The 17,100-nt window shown below is 53.5% G+C and overlaps 8 protein-coding genes across 8 annotated transcripts; 2 read left to right on the top strand and 6 right to left on the bottom strand.

The window, feature by feature from the left end:
* Positions 1-733: 733 nt before the first annotated feature.
* M409DRAFT_27228 (uncharacterized protein) lies at positions 734-1,495 on the top strand (the record flags this gene model as incomplete). The annotated part of the gene is made up of 1 exon (XM_033808480.1): positions 734-1,495. The coding sequence occupies one exon, from the start codon at positions 734-736 to the stop codon at positions 1,493-1,495; it is 762 nt and encodes a 253-aa protein (XP_033663111.1).
* Positions 1,496-2,529: 1,034 nt separating this feature from the next.
* Positions 2,530-2,745, bottom strand: M409DRAFT_27227 (uncharacterized protein; the record flags this gene model as incomplete). The annotated part of the gene is made up of 2 exons (XM_033808479.1): positions 2,530-2,633; positions 2,694-2,745. 2 exons carry the CDS (start codon positions 2,743-2,745, stop codon positions 2,530-2,532), a joined length of 156 nt encoding a protein of 51 aa, XP_033663110.1.
* Positions 2,746-2,850: 105 nt separating this feature from the next.
* M409DRAFT_58340 (uncharacterized protein) lies at positions 2,851-3,738 on the bottom strand (the record flags this gene model as incomplete). The annotated part of the gene is made up of 3 exons (XM_033813885.1): positions 2,851-3,012; positions 3,127-3,351; positions 3,451-3,738. 3 exons carry the CDS (start codon positions 3,736-3,738, stop codon positions 2,851-2,853), a joined length of 675 nt encoding a protein of 224 aa, XP_033663109.1.
* Positions 3,739-4,722: 984 nt separating this feature from the next.
* On the top strand, positions 4,723-6,130 carry M409DRAFT_69156 (uncharacterized protein; the record flags this gene model as incomplete). The annotated part of the gene is made up of 4 exons (XM_033818157.1): positions 4,723-4,744; positions 4,780-5,014; positions 5,076-5,184; positions 5,264-6,130. 4 exons carry the CDS (start codon positions 4,723-4,725, stop codon positions 6,128-6,130), a joined length of 1,233 nt encoding a protein of 410 aa, XP_033663108.1.
* Positions 6,131-6,538: 408 nt separating this feature from the next.
* On the bottom strand, positions 6,539-9,928 carry M409DRAFT_58338 (uncharacterized protein; the record flags this gene model as incomplete). The annotated part of the gene is made up of 4 exons (XM_033813884.1): positions 6,539-8,317; positions 8,369-8,583; positions 8,637-9,743; positions 9,802-9,928. The coding sequence occupies 4 exons, from the start codon at positions 9,926-9,928 to the stop codon at positions 6,539-6,541; spliced, it is 3,228 nt and encodes a 1,075-aa protein (XP_033663107.1).
* An 845-nt stretch (positions 9,929-10,773) lies between these two features.
* M409DRAFT_58337 (uncharacterized protein) lies at positions 10,774-12,804 on the bottom strand (the record flags this gene model as incomplete). The annotated part of the gene is made up of 2 exons (XM_033813883.1): positions 10,774-12,587; positions 12,639-12,804. The coding sequence occupies 2 exons, from the start codon at positions 12,802-12,804 to the stop codon at positions 10,774-10,776; spliced, it is 1,980 nt and encodes a 659-aa protein (XP_033663106.1).
* Positions 12,805-13,925: 1,121 nt separating this feature from the next.
* M409DRAFT_27223 (uncharacterized protein) lies at positions 13,926-14,554 on the bottom strand (the record flags this gene model as incomplete). Its single annotated transcript, XM_033808478.1, has 6 exons — positions 13,926-13,979; positions 14,040-14,069; positions 14,127-14,156; positions 14,213-14,230; positions 14,286-14,317; positions 14,374-14,554. 6 exons carry the CDS (start codon positions 14,552-14,554, stop codon positions 13,926-13,928), a joined length of 345 nt encoding a protein of 114 aa, XP_033663105.1.
* Positions 14,555-15,728: 1,174 nt separating this feature from the next.
* On the bottom strand, positions 15,729-16,890 carry M409DRAFT_58336 (uncharacterized protein; the record flags this gene model as incomplete). Its single annotated transcript, XM_033813882.1, has 3 exons — positions 15,729-16,273; positions 16,329-16,643; positions 16,704-16,890. The coding sequence occupies 3 exons, from the start codon at positions 16,888-16,890 to the stop codon at positions 15,729-15,731; spliced, it is 1,047 nt and encodes a 348-aa protein (XP_033663104.1).
* Between the last annotated feature and the right edge of the window lie 210 nt (positions 16,891-17,100).

The raw sequence follows: 17,100 nt of genomic DNA, 5'->3' as shown, positions 1-17,100 counted from the left end.
CTTGCACGTTTCTTAGGGAACAATTGGATACAGGATGAGGTGGTCGGAGACCGGGGCGTGTACAGATTGCAGCCGCACGCCGTGGTTGGCAGGTCAAGCTTTCCTCTTGATCTTGATACTCTTAATAGTAATAATAAAACTCGTCGGATGTCCAACATGGTGTCTCTCAGACCCCCTGTGCTTGCATGCTTTCTCTTGTGCCATGGCGGCGCCAAGCAGCAACATCTATTGCCAATGCCGGATCTTCTGACGCCTTGCCGGCCTGCCCGTCAATTGCCTCTATCGCCTCCTTCATCCGACTTTCATCCATAGCGAGTGCCCTTTGTCATGTTCAATTCCGTTGCACAAGTCATGGGTCCGGCGACTTCGGGCAACTCATCCCCACCTCTCGCATCAGAACACGCGCAGAACATGCGATGATCCTGATAACGTGCTGTACCACGTGGTACTGCTCATCATTCCATGCCGTGCAAGGTTCTCTCTTGCCACTGCTGCGGACTTCGCTGACCACGCAGCGCCGGGTCTTGATGGTGCAGTGACTTGGATGACACGGAGTGATTTTAATTCTCGCGTTGCTTTGTAAATGGAAGTGGCGTGCTGGAAACGGGTTCGGAGTTCGGACTGCCACGTGGTGGCAGTCGGGATCAGGGGCCGAGGATTTGAGTGACTGGAGCAAGCTGAACGTAGTTGCTTTGGTAAAGTACAGGTATCGGATATCGCACGTAACGTCACCATGACCATACAATCTATTCGACGGTCAAAACGACTGAAGCGACAAGCACGAAGTCCTACCACAGACTCCCCCAATGGTCCTGCAAATAGGCAAGCTTCCTTACTGGGCTTGTCTCCAGAGCTTCGCCTTCAGATCTACCAGGACATCGTTGTCGATGAGCGACCCTTCATGATTGGCAGGTACCAGGAGGACACAAAGAACAAGACTCGAGGAGGACCGCGTGACTTCTACCTTGGAAAGCATACAGTTCGTCGAGATGACAGACCGCATCCGCCCATTACCAGAGTGTGTAGGCTGTTGCGAGAAGAGGCCCTTCCGCTGTATTATCAAGAGAATCACTTCTGGCTCATCCACAACGAGTTTCGGAATGAAGACGACCATGGAGGCAGGCAGTCAAGGTGCTTTGATGCCTGGCTTGCTCAGACTCCGAGTAGGATGTTCAACATCATGCGGCATGTTTCATTGTGCGGGTATGCTGCCTGGCCCAACCGGATCATGATCACAGTGGATCTGAAGAGCAGGAAGGCAGTGGCAGTGAAGGAGTATTCAACGTACGGAGATCAGCTGCCACTTCACAGAGATGAGGTCCGGAGTGTCGAGGAGACTTTGGAGAGAAGTTCACGGAAAGACGGGCTTGCTGCCTTGAAGGCTCTCTTAGTCGAGTATGACTGGATGTTCGATTTGCATACACAGCATATCTCCGCACCGCCTGGAATGAGTAGGCTGCGAAAACCAATGGAAGGGCCAGAGTATGACTGGTAGTCGTTGTGAAGTGACTCTTTCCCTCGGCGTACTTCTCAGTCCTTCGGCGTATTTCTCAGCACGATTACATCCTGAGGCACACACTGGCCCAAGCTCCCGCACAGACCACCAGCCGCATAAAACTTCGAGCTTGCAGCCGGCGCGACTTTCTTCCTCTCTCCTCCAGTCCAAGTGGTAAGTCGCAACCCGCACCCTACACTGTCAACCATCCATACTGACTTCTTCACAGCACGGGCATTACGCATATCAGTGAGGATTCGTCCGAGATTGCGTTTTTGCTAGTTGAAAACTATCAACTGACCGCTTCTGTTGGTCTTCGGATCGGCAGGGAATTTTTGGCAACCCTTCTTCGGCGCACGTCGCTTTCTTTTCATCAATCTGCTTGCCTGCGGGCGCAAGAGCTTGGAGAAGAGGATACTTGACACATGATGGTGGAACTGTTTGCACGCCACGGTGGTGGTAGTGGTGTTCGGTGACTGCTGCCTGCTGCTGCTGCTGATGACAGCACATGCGCCCGCAGCAACGTCGCGTCACTGTCACGACAAGATGATGGAGCTTGGCTACAGTTTCCACTCAATGCCTTGAACCGGATGCAGGCTCGACTCATGATACTGAAGGAGCGAGGAATACTTTCTTCCACCAAGGCTTGGCCTGAACACACATACTCGACAGCTCACCGATCAGAGCTCTGAGCTTCCGATGTCAGAGGCGTCTCGAGGTGCTGTCAACTCGAGCGAAATTTCGAGCGGCTTTACGATCTACCTGTTCACCTCCCTCCTCACTATCGAGTCACCACCCTCTGCGCCGACCGGACGCCAACATCAACCAAGATGTCGCTACCAAAGATGCAACTGGGTCTTCATGGATCGCAGTAAACGCCAGAACATAATCATGGCTTTTCCAACGTCTTCAAGGTCGGGTACAGCAATGCATACGACTTGTGGAAGGAAATTGATATGATACTTCTTCAACAAGCGCCTGATTCACGAGCTACAGAACGCAGCAGCTCCCAATCACTATCACCATCAACCGAATCACCAACAGCAGGTCTCCGTGTGGGCATCTTCAGGTTCCCTCTTGAACTCCTTAATCGACTCTTCAACTGGTTCAGCGCTCGGATTTCCCACTTGCGAGGCCACTACGAATAGACACGGTCAGTCTCAAGAGCATGGCCCATCAGGCGAGGACTTCAACATACTGCTCAATGAGGCTATGGCCACCACAAGGACGGACAGTCCAATGAACTTCATTTTGGCAAACGGTTGGTAGAGCGTCGTTGGGAGCTTGAGATTGGTGTCTTGATGTCTTTGATATTCTTCAAACACAGCACTTCATCGCCCTGGAACGACGACATTTTATACACCACTTGCACAGCGCTTGACAGCGGCAATCTTCGGAAGAACTCCCACATCAACCTTTCCACCGCATGCAGCAGCGCACGTCGTTGCCTGCCTCGATGGTGCTGGCGTCAAGCCATGATATGCAGCTTCATGCGATGCTGCATCAAGGCCACGGAGCTCTATCAGTTCCAGTAGATCGTGACCAGTGCGGACAGGTCGCACCCACTACTTGCTGCATCGAAAGGGCTTCCAGATGGACGAGATGACCGAATCAGAGACTTGGAGACGTACATGCACCTCCTTTGTCGAGCTTCTCGGGGCCGGTATACCTCTCACCAGCAGAACGAGGTCTGTGAGATCCATTTGACAGTGGCCTTTCCCGACTAACGGCCATCTACTGTTGGTGTAAAAACGCCTTGCGCCTCCTGTCAGCTTCAAGGCCACACCAGGCCGCAGAGGGCGACTGTCCGTCGCTGCTTCAAGCCATTGCGCGCACCAACTATGAGCTCGTCCAAGCTACGTGTGGTAGTATCGACTACCTGTGCACACTGCAGGACGCCTCGACAAACAGCTGCATCCCATGGGACGACGTCGATGCGTCAAACTTCATCTTACCTGAACAGGAAGCCTGGCCGTGCAACCATCGATCACCTTTGAACTCTCGGACCCCAATAGGAAGAGGACTCGGATTCTGACCACCGCCAGGAGACCGTGGAGCAACGGCGAGACCCCGACATCTTGTCCATGACCTGGAGCAGGCACCGTGACATGCAACTGTGCGTTGGCATGGATGGATAGCTTGCATGTCATTCCATTCGGCCTCGATGGCTCGCAGAAGAGATCACATTGGTGTACACCAGGACAGGAGTTCAAATGGGGACCAACCTCCAGATGCCCAGGCATTATGAACTATTGATGCACGTTCCTTATCTTAGGACCACAGATATGACAGCGGCATCGATGCCGAAGGTCTCAGTGTTTTTGGATAGATGGTCCCCGCGGCTTCGTCACTCGACAGATGCCCTTTCCATGACTCGATGCGTTTCCCACTCTCGACGCCTTCTGCCATACGCGATATATGTCACAACGTCGTCTGTTGCCCTGAACGAATCTACTGTGCGATGCCTCATATGAACTCACCTCGGCCCTGGCTATCTCCATACGTCTTCTGGAATGTAACGGAATCAATCGTGAGTGGCTTCTTGACCATTGATTTGGATTTCTCCACCAACAAATCGAGTTGTCGAGAATAGGTCAAATTTTGGGGTCCCATCTGTAGTCTGTTGCAACGTACCAGCAGGTACCAACATAACCCCAGATCAGCAACGTCGATGATCTGCTTCATGTAGCCAATAGTCTATGCCGTACGATGTAGTGGCGAGTTGTAAGAGTAACTTTTGGCGGAACCACAAAGGGTCTCTCGAAGGAAGCCTCGGCTGGTTTTCGAGAGGCACCTCCACGACTGCATATGCACAGCATCCTTTCTTATACCGCGTCGAGTTCTATCATTATCACTTGGTCACTCGACCTCATGCCTGCCACGCCGCAACGATTGACGAGACGAACGACTTGCTGAGCTTCACATTAATCCCCGCGCGTACTGCGCGCGCGAGCAGGGCAGCATGACTGCCCAGACCTCTCGAGTCAATCCGCGATCCTTTCTGTACTTCTTCGCGGGCAGCTTGACGGTCATCCTGGTTTACGTACTCAGTGGTCATCTTCCATCACGGCAGTCCCCGGTAGCCTTTCAAGCACCGCACAGCGACATACCCTCAGAAGGCAGTGAATATGGCGGCGCAGAGACCACACCAGAGTTCACTTCACCACTCGACCCATCCCATGGCGATTCAGAGGGCAGTTCGCACAATGCTCTAGGAGTCGCACCGAATGGAAAAGAAGAAGATGGCTGGTACACCGATCCAGAAGAGAATCCGTACGGGGCAGAGGGTGTGGACGTCTCGGACCTCCTCACACCAGAGCAATTCGCCGCCTCGAACGAGAACATGAAGATAGAACACATTGAGCTGCGGTCTCAAATGACGAAAGATGGGAAGTGGTTCACGACGGATTTCGTGACACAAAACGCGTACAACCCTGGCTTCCTGCCACATCCCTACAAGCCGGAGACATGGGTCATGTTCGCGCAGAGGGACAAGAGTAAAGATGGGGATGATATATGGTAAGTCTGTACGAACTTTCATAGGGCAAAGCAAGCTTTCTTACGCTCTTGGTGTTGTCAGGAATTCTGAGCTTGTATGCGAGGCCGTATACCATGAAGGCTCTCAAACGATGAAGTGCATAGACCCTCCCATCATCTTGCCTATCGCTTCGACATTCTCCGATCTATGCGTGGGCAAGTATCGACTACTACACGGTATTTACCACCTGACCCTCGAGTTGCTCGTCACACTAACACATTACAGACCAGGTCGGACCCCATGATGCACGTGTGTTCAATGGACCTAACGCGCCATACATCATCTATGGCTCGCAAGGCCCTGCAGGTAGCTGTCTCGGGCAATACATCCACGATCTTCGTCGCTTAACGCCCTTCCTATACAACGAAAGTTCGGGTTCCATAACTCATCCAAACGAAGCCTTCTTCTGGCCCACGGACCTCCACCGACCACCGCCCGTCGGCGGCGTGGAGAAGAACTGGTTCGCCTTCTGGGACATGGACGACGACATGTACCTCCACTACGACGTCAAACCCACAAAACGCAGCTTCGCCAAAGTAAACACCTCGGACGGCAGCGTCGGCGACGACCTCGCCCCTCTCGCCACAACCGACGACCAATGCATGAAAGACCTCATGCCCGCCTACCACCACAACGACCGCGAATGGATCCACCAAGCCACCAACTCCCTCTCCATCACCCTCTGCAAACGCGCCGACCCCACCTGCCACCCGACCCCCGACAACACCTTCATAATGCTCCTCTTCCAAACCAAAACCTTCTACATGCACGGCGTCTACTACCCCTACATCATGCTCTTCAAACGCACGGCGCCCTTCCAAATCCACGGCATCTCCGCCAAACCTTTCTGGTACAGCGGCCGCGGCAGGATGAATGAGTTTTGGCGCTGGAGTACCTGGAAGCCGAAGGATCAGACGCAGATGGTGTTTACGACGCAGATGAGTTGGGTCGGGCAGGGGAATATGTATCATGGGTTTTTGGATGATCGAGTGATTCTGGCTTTTGGGATCGAGGATAAGCATGGGGGTGGGTTGGATGTTGTGGCGGGGGATTTGTTGCAGGGGATGAGGTTTTGTGGTGGTGGCGAGGTTGGATGATATGTGAATGTGATGATGGTTTTTGTGAGTATATATGTCGTTGTGTATATAGATCGTTTTTGGCGTCAACTCTTGCTTATCTTGCTCTCTTTCCTCGAATAGCCTCCTGGAGACTTCGGCAGAAGAAGCCACATTCTGGCTCAGATCTCGCGAAGAGGGAAACGAGGAGCCATCACAAGACCGTGTATGATCATAAGAGGGTAAGCAGTCCCTGAGACGCCGTTCGAAAGGAGGAAGCATTCCTACTCAATGAAGAATTCAATCCTGCTTGCCTTCATCTATAATCATACAACAGCAAAGCTGAGAATCACACTCTACTCATACACCGACACCCAACTCCCTACTATGCCCATTTAAAACGATCGAATCGAAAACCACCCCCTTTCTCACAACCCATCTTCGCACTTCTCAAGCAAAAACATCCGTACTATACCTCTCATTCCTCACACTCTCAAACCACCTCCCCACCGCCTCCTCGCTCCCGCTCATCCCGCGTTCCTTCGCCGACTCCCTCGCAATATCCAAGCAAGCATTCTTCACACTCTCCCCCAACCCGCGACTCCCACAGACATACACCTTCGCGCCGGCATACCACAACTCAGCGATATTCTTGCGGTCCGCGAGGAGGACTTGATCGATGTGTTTGTGTCCCCCGCTGTGCTCCGGGGCCTGGCTGAAGGCGCGGTGGACGCTGACGGCGGCGATGGATTCCCAGAAGGAGAGGTCTGCGGCGTACAGGGAGTCCTTGTCCGGGTGTCGGCAGCCGAAGTAGAGGTGGGCGGGGGCGAGGGAGCGGCCGGAGGCGATTTGGGCGGCGCGTTCTTGAATGAAGCCGCGGAAGGGGGCGAGGCCGGCGCCGGCGGCGATGAGGATGAGGGGGATGTTTTCGGGGTCCGTGGGGAGGTGGAAGGAGGTGTGGCTGGGGCGGATGGCGACGTGGATGATGTCGCTGGGGGAGAGGGTCGAGAGGTAGTGCGAGGCGACGCCGACGTGGCGGCCTTGGCCGCTGTAGGAGGGTTCGTCGAGGACGGTGAAGGTGAGGGAGGCTTTTGTGGGGTCCGAGAGGGGCGATGAGGAGATGGAGTATTGGCGGACGCGCATGGTGATTAGGGAGGCGACGAAGGCGGAGAGGGGAAGGTGGATGGAGGGGTGGCGTTCGAGGAGGTCGAGGAGGGAGATGCGTTTGTCGGTGATTTCGGTTTGGAAGTTGTCGTCGCTTGAGAGGAGGGCCGTGAGGGAGGCTTTGGTCTTGTCGTCGCGGCTGGCTTCGATGAGCATGGTGATGTTGCGTTTGGTGGCGGGTTGGGAGAGTTCGAGGTATGCTGAGAATAGGTTTTGGGCGGAGATGGGGTGTTCGGTTGGGAGTTGTGTTCCTGTGCGGGAGGAGATCTTGAGCATGGCGTCCCAAGGGAGACTGAACCGTGTCATCACTCGGTGTACAGTCTCTGGTGGATTCAGGGGTAGCACAGCGCAGTAGTCTCCGGCTCGGTAGGTCATGTCGGTCGGCAGCTGAATCTCGATGTGCCTCTTCTCCGGGGTTCCAGGCGCCGTGAGGGTTTTCGCTGCGGTGACCTTCGCCTCAGACACGTCTGATCTGAGGTGAGATGCCCGTCTGCTGAACACTTCGATGGAGACACTTTGGCTGACTGAAGCGACACCCGCACTCTCAGCTTCTTCCTCTCCACCGAAATGCTTCTTCAACGCTGGCCAGAGTGTCTGGTCCTCCCAGGTCTGGAAGTCAGACATCATCGCACCTTTGGCAGCGTCTGTGAGACCAATATCGCAGATCTTCTTGCCGCCTGCCTTCTCCAGCATGCTGTCAATTGTAGTTGGGATGCGGTGGAACGTCTGCTTCCAGTCGGAGTGACCGCAGCCAAAGACGGTATAATTGACATTGAGCTTGTCGTCTGGCTGTAAGTTCTGAAGCCAGTTGTAGAAGTGAGCCGCATTGTCACACGGCTGGCCCTCGTAGCTGGCAGTCACGATGACAACAGGCTCGTCGGTGGGTAAATGTTGCTTGGCCGAGTCGAGTGTTGAGACACTGGATGCTGAGAAGCCATGTGCAGGTGCGTCTGCTGCGATTGTCTGAGCGAGAGATTCACAAGTGCCGCTGTTGCTGCCGTAGAGAATTATGAGAGGTTTGCCATTATGGTCGTCGGCTCCATGTATGCTTGGTGCTCTCGAAGGCTGCTTATCTGTTAGCCAAGACGGTCTCGTTCTGGGACTTGGTCCTCTTACAGTCGCTACCACCGGCTGCTGGCCGGTCAGGCTCTGCTCGATCGATCGAGCAGTCCAGCCTTCCCTAACATTTGCCCTCATGGAGAAGTTCTTCGGCTTGATCGTCAAAGTCGAAGCAATGTGCAGGCTATACTGCGGATCATCGGGAGTAAAGTTGAAGTACTGCAGCGTCATGGCCAGCACCAGCATCATCTCCTGCCAGGCAAACGGTCGTCCTGCAAGTCGGTGAGCTTCTGTCAACCGTCAAAGGGTACCTTCATTCACATACCAATACAGCCCCTAGCGCCATTGCCAAACGGCTTCCACGAATTCGGAGGCAGCTTGTTGAAGTTCTCGTCCAGCATTCGCTCGGGTCTGAACTCCTCCGCGTCCTCGCCATAAACCGCCGGGTCTCTGTGCACGTTGTGCAGAAGCACGAGGACGGACTCGTCAGGTTCGATGAAGTACTTGGCACCTAGCGTATCTCCCTGCTCACTTCGCGGAGCGATACTGAAGCCAGGAGCAGTGGGTTGCAACCGCGATGCTTCTCGAAGCACCGCTGTGATGTAAGGGAGTTTGCTGAGATGCTCCAGCGTAACGCTCTCACGGCCAACGACTTCGTCGACTTCTTGCTGTGCTTTGCGGTAGGCGTCCGGGTTCTTCAAGAGGTAGTAGAACGTAAACGAGAGCATCCCAGATGTCGTTTCGTGGCCGGCGATGAGGAACGTGATCATATTATCGATGATCGACTGCTCTGGCAAGTGCTTCCCAGTCTTGGGATCTTTGCCATTCACCATGGCATTCAACAGGTCCTTGACCTCCCGAGGATGATCCCTCCGATCCTGGACGAGTTCTCTGGCCAGATTCCGCATGTATTCGATATCAGCCTGCCACTTCGCCTCGTCGGCACTGTAGAACGGGGCGAGTAAGGACGGCCTCTTCGATCGCACCTCTGCGTATTTCAAAAAGTTCACCATGGCCGACACGAAAGGGTGCATTTCCTCAGTGTAGAACGAGTTGAACCTGTAGTCCATCGCACAAAGAGCCAGAGTATCCAGAGTCAGTCTCGTAAAGTCCTCAGCTACAGGAATCTTGTACGAGGTGCCATGTCGTGCCCATTTCATCACGAGTTGCGATGCGATATCTTTCATCGAGTCGAACATGCCCGAGATATTGAGCGGTCCGAAAGCCGGCACGAGTGTTCTGTGGGCAGTCATCCAGTTCTCCTCGCCATCGAAAGCTGTGAAAAGTCCATCGTGGATTCCTTCTCGCAGTTCCTTGAGAGATGATGCGACGGTCTTGTGGAAGCGTTTCTCATCACAGAGCTCGTTGGCCATGGCATGTGAGCTGACGAACATCCGCCGTTTTGAGCCGATGTATAGACTGAAGATCTCGCCTGGTAGACTTGTCATCAGCACTCACGTTGCAAGTTTGGTAGCTCGAGCAAGACATACCATATTGCTTGCCAAAGTCAAGCAGCTTCAGCAGCGGAATCTCTGCGTTCAAGTCGAGGATGTTTCCCAGGAATGGTATTGTAGGAGGATGAGGAATCGGCACCGTGTCTCTCCTGTCCAACGCCATCTTGATATGCTTGCCTCAAAAGGCCTGTCTGTGTGTCAATCGTATCTCAATGCAGTAGTCGCAGTAATCTTGCGACTCTCGAAGAAAGTGAGTCGGTTAGTCTGCGCTTCGTCAAGTGAATTGAGTAAAAGACGTGTTCATGAGTAGTTAAAACTAAAGCCCTCACTCAAACCGGCGTCCACGACTCTTATATCACCCTCACAGCAGAAAGAGAGAAAGGGAGAAAAGAATGAACACAGCACAACCTGACCTCGTTACTCGTACAGCCCTGCCACGCACAAAGCCCAAGCCATGACTACGCCATGAAACAACAAAACGCCCTTGACGCGATTGGCCCATTCGCACGAAAGCAAGGATTGGAAGGCTACCGTGGAGACTCCGACAAAACAGCAAAAACACAACCCGGTCGTGGTCCGGCTGGGTATGCACAGCACCTTCCGCGCCAGCATGTGACGCTGCAGAGAGCCCGACTTGTGCAGCATGCAGGCCGTTATGTAAGTCGCATGAGAGGATTCGGTAGTTCTGCCGAGAGGGGATGACGCTTGGGGGCTTGTTGCGGCCGCAAGAGGAAGAAATGCGAGAGATGTTTGGAGACGCGGTTTTCGTTTGGTCGGTCGGCGGCGACTCTCGTAAGATCTGCCGACTTGGCTTGGCGGAGTCGGGCACGGAAGAACAGTCAGCGACGGACACGGATATAGAACGATACTGGAGAAGACACGGTGACGCCGAAACCAAATGAGGGATTGCCTGTCTGGTGATCGGAAACAGGTTTGTTCGGATGTTGGTGGTATCTTTTGAAAAGTATTCATATCGCTATGCTTTCATGCTTTCATGCCCTTTTCTCATCAACGCCCAAATTCTTCATCTATGTCTTCCGGGTTCATCGTCTCGACGTACGCTCGTCTGATGAACGTGAACCATGCCTCGTTCTCCTTACGATGGCCATGGTGGCCCTTTTTGTGTTTCTTCTTCTTTTTGTCAACATCCACATCTTCGTCGTCTGCAGAAATGTCTAGACTGTCGTCTTGTGGTACAAAATCCCCAATCCTCCTGGCCAGATCGACCATATTCGGCATCGTCAGGTCTTCGAGATGGTACGTCTTGTCGTCCTGCGTGTCGTACAGAATCTCGTACTTGAATTTGTGTGGCTTTGGTTTGTGGTCCTTGTCGTGTGGCTTCTTGCCTTTGTGCTTGCCCTCGTTCCACTTCTCCGTGTCTATCTCATCGTCTCGCTCGGATGACTGGGTGAAGTCGTTGTTGATGTACGTCAAGTTGGCAAAGTACTGCGTGTACTTCAATAGCGAGAGTGTTTGCGGCGAGTATGCCGGACCGGGAGGTGTAGACTTCGAGGGCCCATCAGGGATCGTAAACTTGTGCTTTTTCTTCTTCTTTTTCTTCAGTTCATCAACATCGCTGTCGTCGTAATCGAATGGCGCCGGGTGCGGGACCTCGACATGCTCGTCAAGCGCGTGTTCCAGACCAGTGGCGTTGTACTCGAACACGCGTAGAGTAGGGAACAGATTGGGCACAACGCTCGCACTAACGAATGTCGCGGCGAACCGTTCGGCATACTCTCCACCCATCTTCTTGAGATACTTCTTCTGCTTCTTCTTGAACTTGTCCTTGTCCTTCTTCTTCCCAAGAACGAGGTCGAGCCAGGATTTTGACTTTTGCTTGGGAGGCGTGGGCAAATCAGACCATTCGTCTCGCAGCTGAATGAAATAGTCAGTCTTGACTTGAGCCGAAATCTCGTCGTCGTCGTCCTCGTCATCAGCGGCATGAAAGTACTTCATGTATCCCTTCTTGGTGTCCTTGTCGAGGTCCTTGAAATCCTGAAACATGAAGTGATCGTAATTGAAATGGCCATAATGACTGCTGATGATCACATCGCGGTATTGGCGGAGCCAGAGCGTGTACTTTTGCCAGCAAGTCTCGTCCCATGATGTTTTCGCGTCTTGCCTGACAGGTGGCACGTGTCCAATCAAGATAGCCTTCATGTTCCGGTCGCGCATGAATTGCAGCTGAATTCGAAGCCACTCCATGTGCTGGAACCCAGGCTCGCTGCGTGTAGCACATCCATCAGCCAACGAGTTGCTTCCAAAGAAGTACATTGTGTTCAGGCTGAACACTGCGAGTTTGTTTGGTATGACTTCCGAGTAGAACCAGCCACCCTGCTCAAACGAATGTTTCTGCACCTCTGGGATGAACTGCTTCCAAATCCTCGCGTACGTCCTTGTCCACTCATTCGGTCCTTTGGCCATGATGTTGTGCGGGAGGATATCGTTGTTTCCAAGGTTCGGCACGATGGGGATTATGAAGTCGTTGTTCGGATCGTCGTCCTCTTCATCTCCATTGTGTTTCCCAAACACCTCAGCCATCTTTTGCACCATGAACTTGTTCAGTCCAATGACCTGCTCCTTACTTCGCGGTAGTTCATCGTCGTTGTCGTGTCGCGCTGAATCGCCGGTCCATATTACAAAGTCCACCTTATCCTTCAGCTCCTTCGCGACCCAGTCCATGGTTTTGTTGACCAAAGAAATGGGGCTGTCGCATTCGCTCGTCTCTGCCCCATAGACTCCCGCTGGACCTTTCCCACGGTGACATGCTGCATCCTCTGATGTTGACGAGTAGATCTCGTAGAATCGATCCGGGTGGAAGTCTACCATTCATGAGCCTTGAATGACTACATCCAGCTTCGTTCACCGCTTACCTGTAATTTGCAGAAATCGCCCATGCAAAGGCCGTCTCTTCTCGACATGTCCTGGCTGATCAGGCTGAAATGAGCGTCCCCCATCCTCCCTCAATGGAACCTGCGCTGGCGGCGCCGCATATGCCTGCACAAACAGCGCGGCCGCGAAGACACCCTCAAAACGCATCTTCGAGCGCAAAACTCGGTCTTCTTTCCGCGCGTTTCTGTCGTGACGACCGTCTTCAACTCCTCACCGTTGCATACTTCGCAGAGACTGCCTGATCACCGCCGGTCTCTAGAGAGAGAAGACCGGCCTGCAGACTCCCCCAACACCTTGCAAAACCCCAAGACTCGACAAATGACTCCCCGACGTGCCTTGCGTGTGAAAATGTTGAAATGTACGTCACCAGCGGACGCGATGCAGGTACGGGCGATCCGTTCCCCGGCGGCCGGATCGGATCTCAGCTGTGGGCGAGCGAGGCAGAAGCAAGCAGAGGTAGCAGAAAACGCGAAGATTTGTTCAAACTTGGTCGGAAGTATGGGAAAGATATATAAAAGAAAGGACAAGCAGCGTCACCTTGATGGCGGCACGCGACACCCTCACCACCGCCCACGTCGACGTGTTGGAAAAAGGCATCCACCACCAACACACCCTTTTTCCCCTTTGGCTGGGCAGGATGCAAGATCTTGGTCGCAACGCAGCCAATGAGAAGGGGCGCACCCGCACACGTTTTGCTTTACGGCATCGTCAGCGATTGTCGACGCGGTCGGTCAGCCGCCTGCCTCCCCACGCCTGACGGGGGCACTTCGTTGCAGACATCAGTGAGTGTGAGGTGCGAAAAGGTGGTGTCGCGGGGCGGTCATGCTGGCAAAGCTGGTGGAGGGTTGGTGGCGTCTTCGGTGCGACGTGATCTTCCTCGGGGAAATGCGGGACACGCGTGCGTCAAGTATTAATAAGGATAGGGCCGATATACCAGTACAGTGAGGAGTATTGTGTTGACTGAAAGCGGATATGTCAAAATGGGTGAGTGGAACGGGTCGAAGGTACTTGCAACCAGTGCATCTCTCATTCAATTACGTTCGGCCGTGGCAGTCTCGAGTATCTACCTCCAAGATTGTGACATCGAGGGGATCTGTATCAAACCGAACACATTTATCCTTCTCTCTACACAGTGTTGTCCTGTTTTTCCTTTCCTTTTTCTCTTCCCAAAAGCACACACAACGCCCCCGCTAGATGTCGGTCTCATCTAGAGCTATTGCACAGTCGTTAGACTCACTGCGTTCGTCAATGAGCCCGCTGTGCTCACCTCACAGAATGGTTATCGTCGGACTTACGTTGATGTTGCCCAGGTTGTTGCCGTTCTGGAAGAACAGTGTTAGTTCGATCGACGCTTGATTGAGAGAGGTGCGAGGGGGTCTTACGCCGCTGCCATTGCCAGCAGAGTTTCCGTTCTGTGAAGTTCGCGTTAGTTTGGTGATGGTACATCGATCGTGATGCTGTAGACTTACGCCATTGTCGTTGCCTGCAGAGTTTCCGTCCTGGACGATCGTTAGTCTTGTCGAGATCAGAGAGTACGCAGTGTCATGATCCTTACGCCTGCGGAGTTGCCGTTCTATCGAGGAAGTTAGCAAGGATCCCAATGACAAGACTTTAATATCGATACGTACGCCAGCCGAGTTGCCAGATCCTGAGCCGTTTCCTGCAAAGCCAAGTCAGACTCATCCATACTCATACCGCATCCACATCATAACCCACCGTCGCCGGATCCTGCACCTGCACCGGCGCCATTGCCAGAGCCGTTCAACGTGCCTGTGACAGAGCCCAAGGTGCTACCAAGGATGCTTCCAAGATCGTTGCCATCCTGAGCAACTGGGATGGCCGCAGCAGAGACGCAAAGCGCCGAGGCGAGGACAGCGAAGAATGTAGAGGCACGCATTGTCGCGATTAGAAGGATACGTCAAAGTATTGAAGAAGGTTAATAAAATAGAGTGTTGACAGGGATAGATAGTTGAACGATAGACGGTTGGAGAGGACGGGTGGGCGGTTGATGGGCAGAGAAAGGAGAGACGATATATACCTGCCAACATACACTCGACGCCGTCGTCGAGTAGTGTCGTGAAGGCCGTCGATGATCGATCAGCAAACGCGACGCAACATCGCGACTCGTGGCAAAACCGTCCATTCATCGCCCTTCGGAGCGTTGTCGTCCGGGCGCTGGCGCGAACGAGAGTTCAGAAAGGGAGCACGTCGTAGCCGCCATTGAGCGGCGCTGAGACGGCCATGACGGAATGGACATCGATGGAAGTGCCGTTTCGGGCAGAGATGAATGCTTATAGCACAGATAGCGTGAACTTCTTCACCCAGGACGGCATCTGAGCAGGGATGGGAGATTTGGGCGTGGGTGGCTTCAGTGGAGCTCGGAGAGATGGTGTCGCGCAGTTGTTGGGCTCAGGGGAGGCTAAGGATTGTATTGCTTTCATGCCTCGGTCTGGTCAAGTTGCAACGAACGATACGAAGGGATCGAGTATGCAGCTATAATAGCTTGCTGATGGTCTGTATATGTTGTTTTGTCGTTTGGTATCGTGGAAGCCTGTGTGGAAGGAAAGAATAAAAACGATGCCGCGGTTGTCGTTTTCTCGTGGTGTAGAGACGTTTCCAAGTTTAGGCTTGGTGGGACGGACTCGACTCCTTCATGTCGATCTTCACATCGCGCGTGGAGCAACCGATCGAGTCATGCATTTAATTCTCCGGCTTCCTCGATTGGCATAGTCCACTTGCGACGCCTCTTGCGTGGTGTGCAGGAGATGCCGACGAGCTGAGCTGAGCAGTAGTGAGAGATGCATTCGGTGAGATTTGCGAGCTTCCTGATGAGCACCTGAACACGTCGGAGGTCTACGATGAGTAGGGACCTCATGTAGACCACACATTCCACGGCGCCTGGTTCGATATCCTCTACATCTGGCTGCTAGAACGTGTCGAGAGGTGGGTTATTTCAAGTAGGTCCTTCACTGACGTTCGAAACCCCGTGGAGTCTGGTCTCCGGTCGTGGGGAGTAAGATCGATGACAGCTGACAGAGCGAACCGGAGGAAGAGAGCACGTTCAGGGCGGACTACAGCTCCACGACAATTGGATCCTCGCCGCGAGTTGCCCTCCAACGATTCGTCGCTCGAAGCAGGTCGTAGCATCCTCTCAGCAGCCACCGGTATTTGCGGATGAAAGCTTCCGACAGCTCATAGCCATCGGCACACCAAGGTGTCGTCCAGACCACGACCCCACAGACTCTCTCCTCCTCCTCTGATGGAATTTTGGCTGTCAGTCCATCTCCACGACTGCCAGCATTGCGATTTTGGATGACGGTGTTTGGACAGACGGTCCCGAGGAGATCAGCCTCTAACTCGTGCTGATCTAGCAGACCACTGGCGACGGCGACGATGATATTATCACGCATTTTTGCATCAGGCCAAAGGTCGATCCCGTAGGCGTGATCCGTGGACCGCTGCAGGTACGAAGGCTGCAGAGTCTCAGGGATTCTGCGAGCTCCGCCAACTGGGAAGAGCAGCATCCTGTCGTGGAGTGGTGGGCAAGTCTCGCTGCTTGGTAGCAGATGCAGGATGTCGAGAATTGCTGCGTTTGTGACGAATGCTCGGATGAGGTCTGTCCAGATAGCAGGGATGTTAACCATGTTCCCTGCGGGATTCATAATACTTACTGTACTCGATCATTCGGATAAGATGGTCCAGCGACATTGGAAAGAAGTCACCTCCATAATGTGAAACTCCAGGGATCTGGACAACGGGACAACACCCCTTGGAGTCGATTGGTGCTATGGACCAGGGGCCGGCCTGATCCGACTTGGCCTCGAAGACGGCTGCATCCAGATACGTTGGGTCTCGAACTTCGGGTAGCATGCAACACGCAAAGAGCGCACTAGACTTCGACTTGGTGTCGCTACGCTGCGAGAGAGCCGACTCGCTGCTTTTCCACTTTGGAGCGTGAGAACTGTCGTGAGCGGCTTTGCGTCTCCCTACGGCCACCAGCACTCATTAGTCGGCTGCCACTGGATATCATGCGCAACAGAACGTACTGTGAGCTCGCATATTCAGTCTAGTCTGGAGTTTGCGCCTTGCTCGTGGATCCTTGAGGCCCGACCAGTCCTCGCCGGCGTTCTGAAACGGTGAAATGATATCGACCATTCGTCGGCTGCTTCTTTCGGCTTCGCTGGGACTCGGCCTGACTGGTTGTTCCATTGAAAATGTCTTGCATGTAGTCATAGTTGTCTTCGCGGCCTTGGTGAGTGGTCATGATAATGTGAGCAGGACGCAGCAGATGATGAAGCTCATTCGCGCTAATGCAAAGTGCTCACAACGCTAAGCTGTTGAAGGAATTGTCGCAGAGGGTTGCCTGCAGAGTGCTCACCGCGCTATAGCGTTTTGAGCTTCAAAGGATTCACTGTATTGAATGCTTCTGGTCGATGAAGTGAT

The sequence above is a fragment of the Zasmidium cellare genome (assembly GCF_010093935.1).
Source record: "Zasmidium cellare ATCC 36951 unplaced genomic scaffold M409scaffold_36, whole genome shotgun sequence".
Classification (NCBI taxonomy): Eukaryota; Fungi; Ascomycota; class Dothideomycetes; order Mycosphaerellales; family Mycosphaerellaceae; genus Zasmidium; species Zasmidium cellare.
This window is presented reverse-complemented; position numbering and strand designations above follow the sequence as displayed.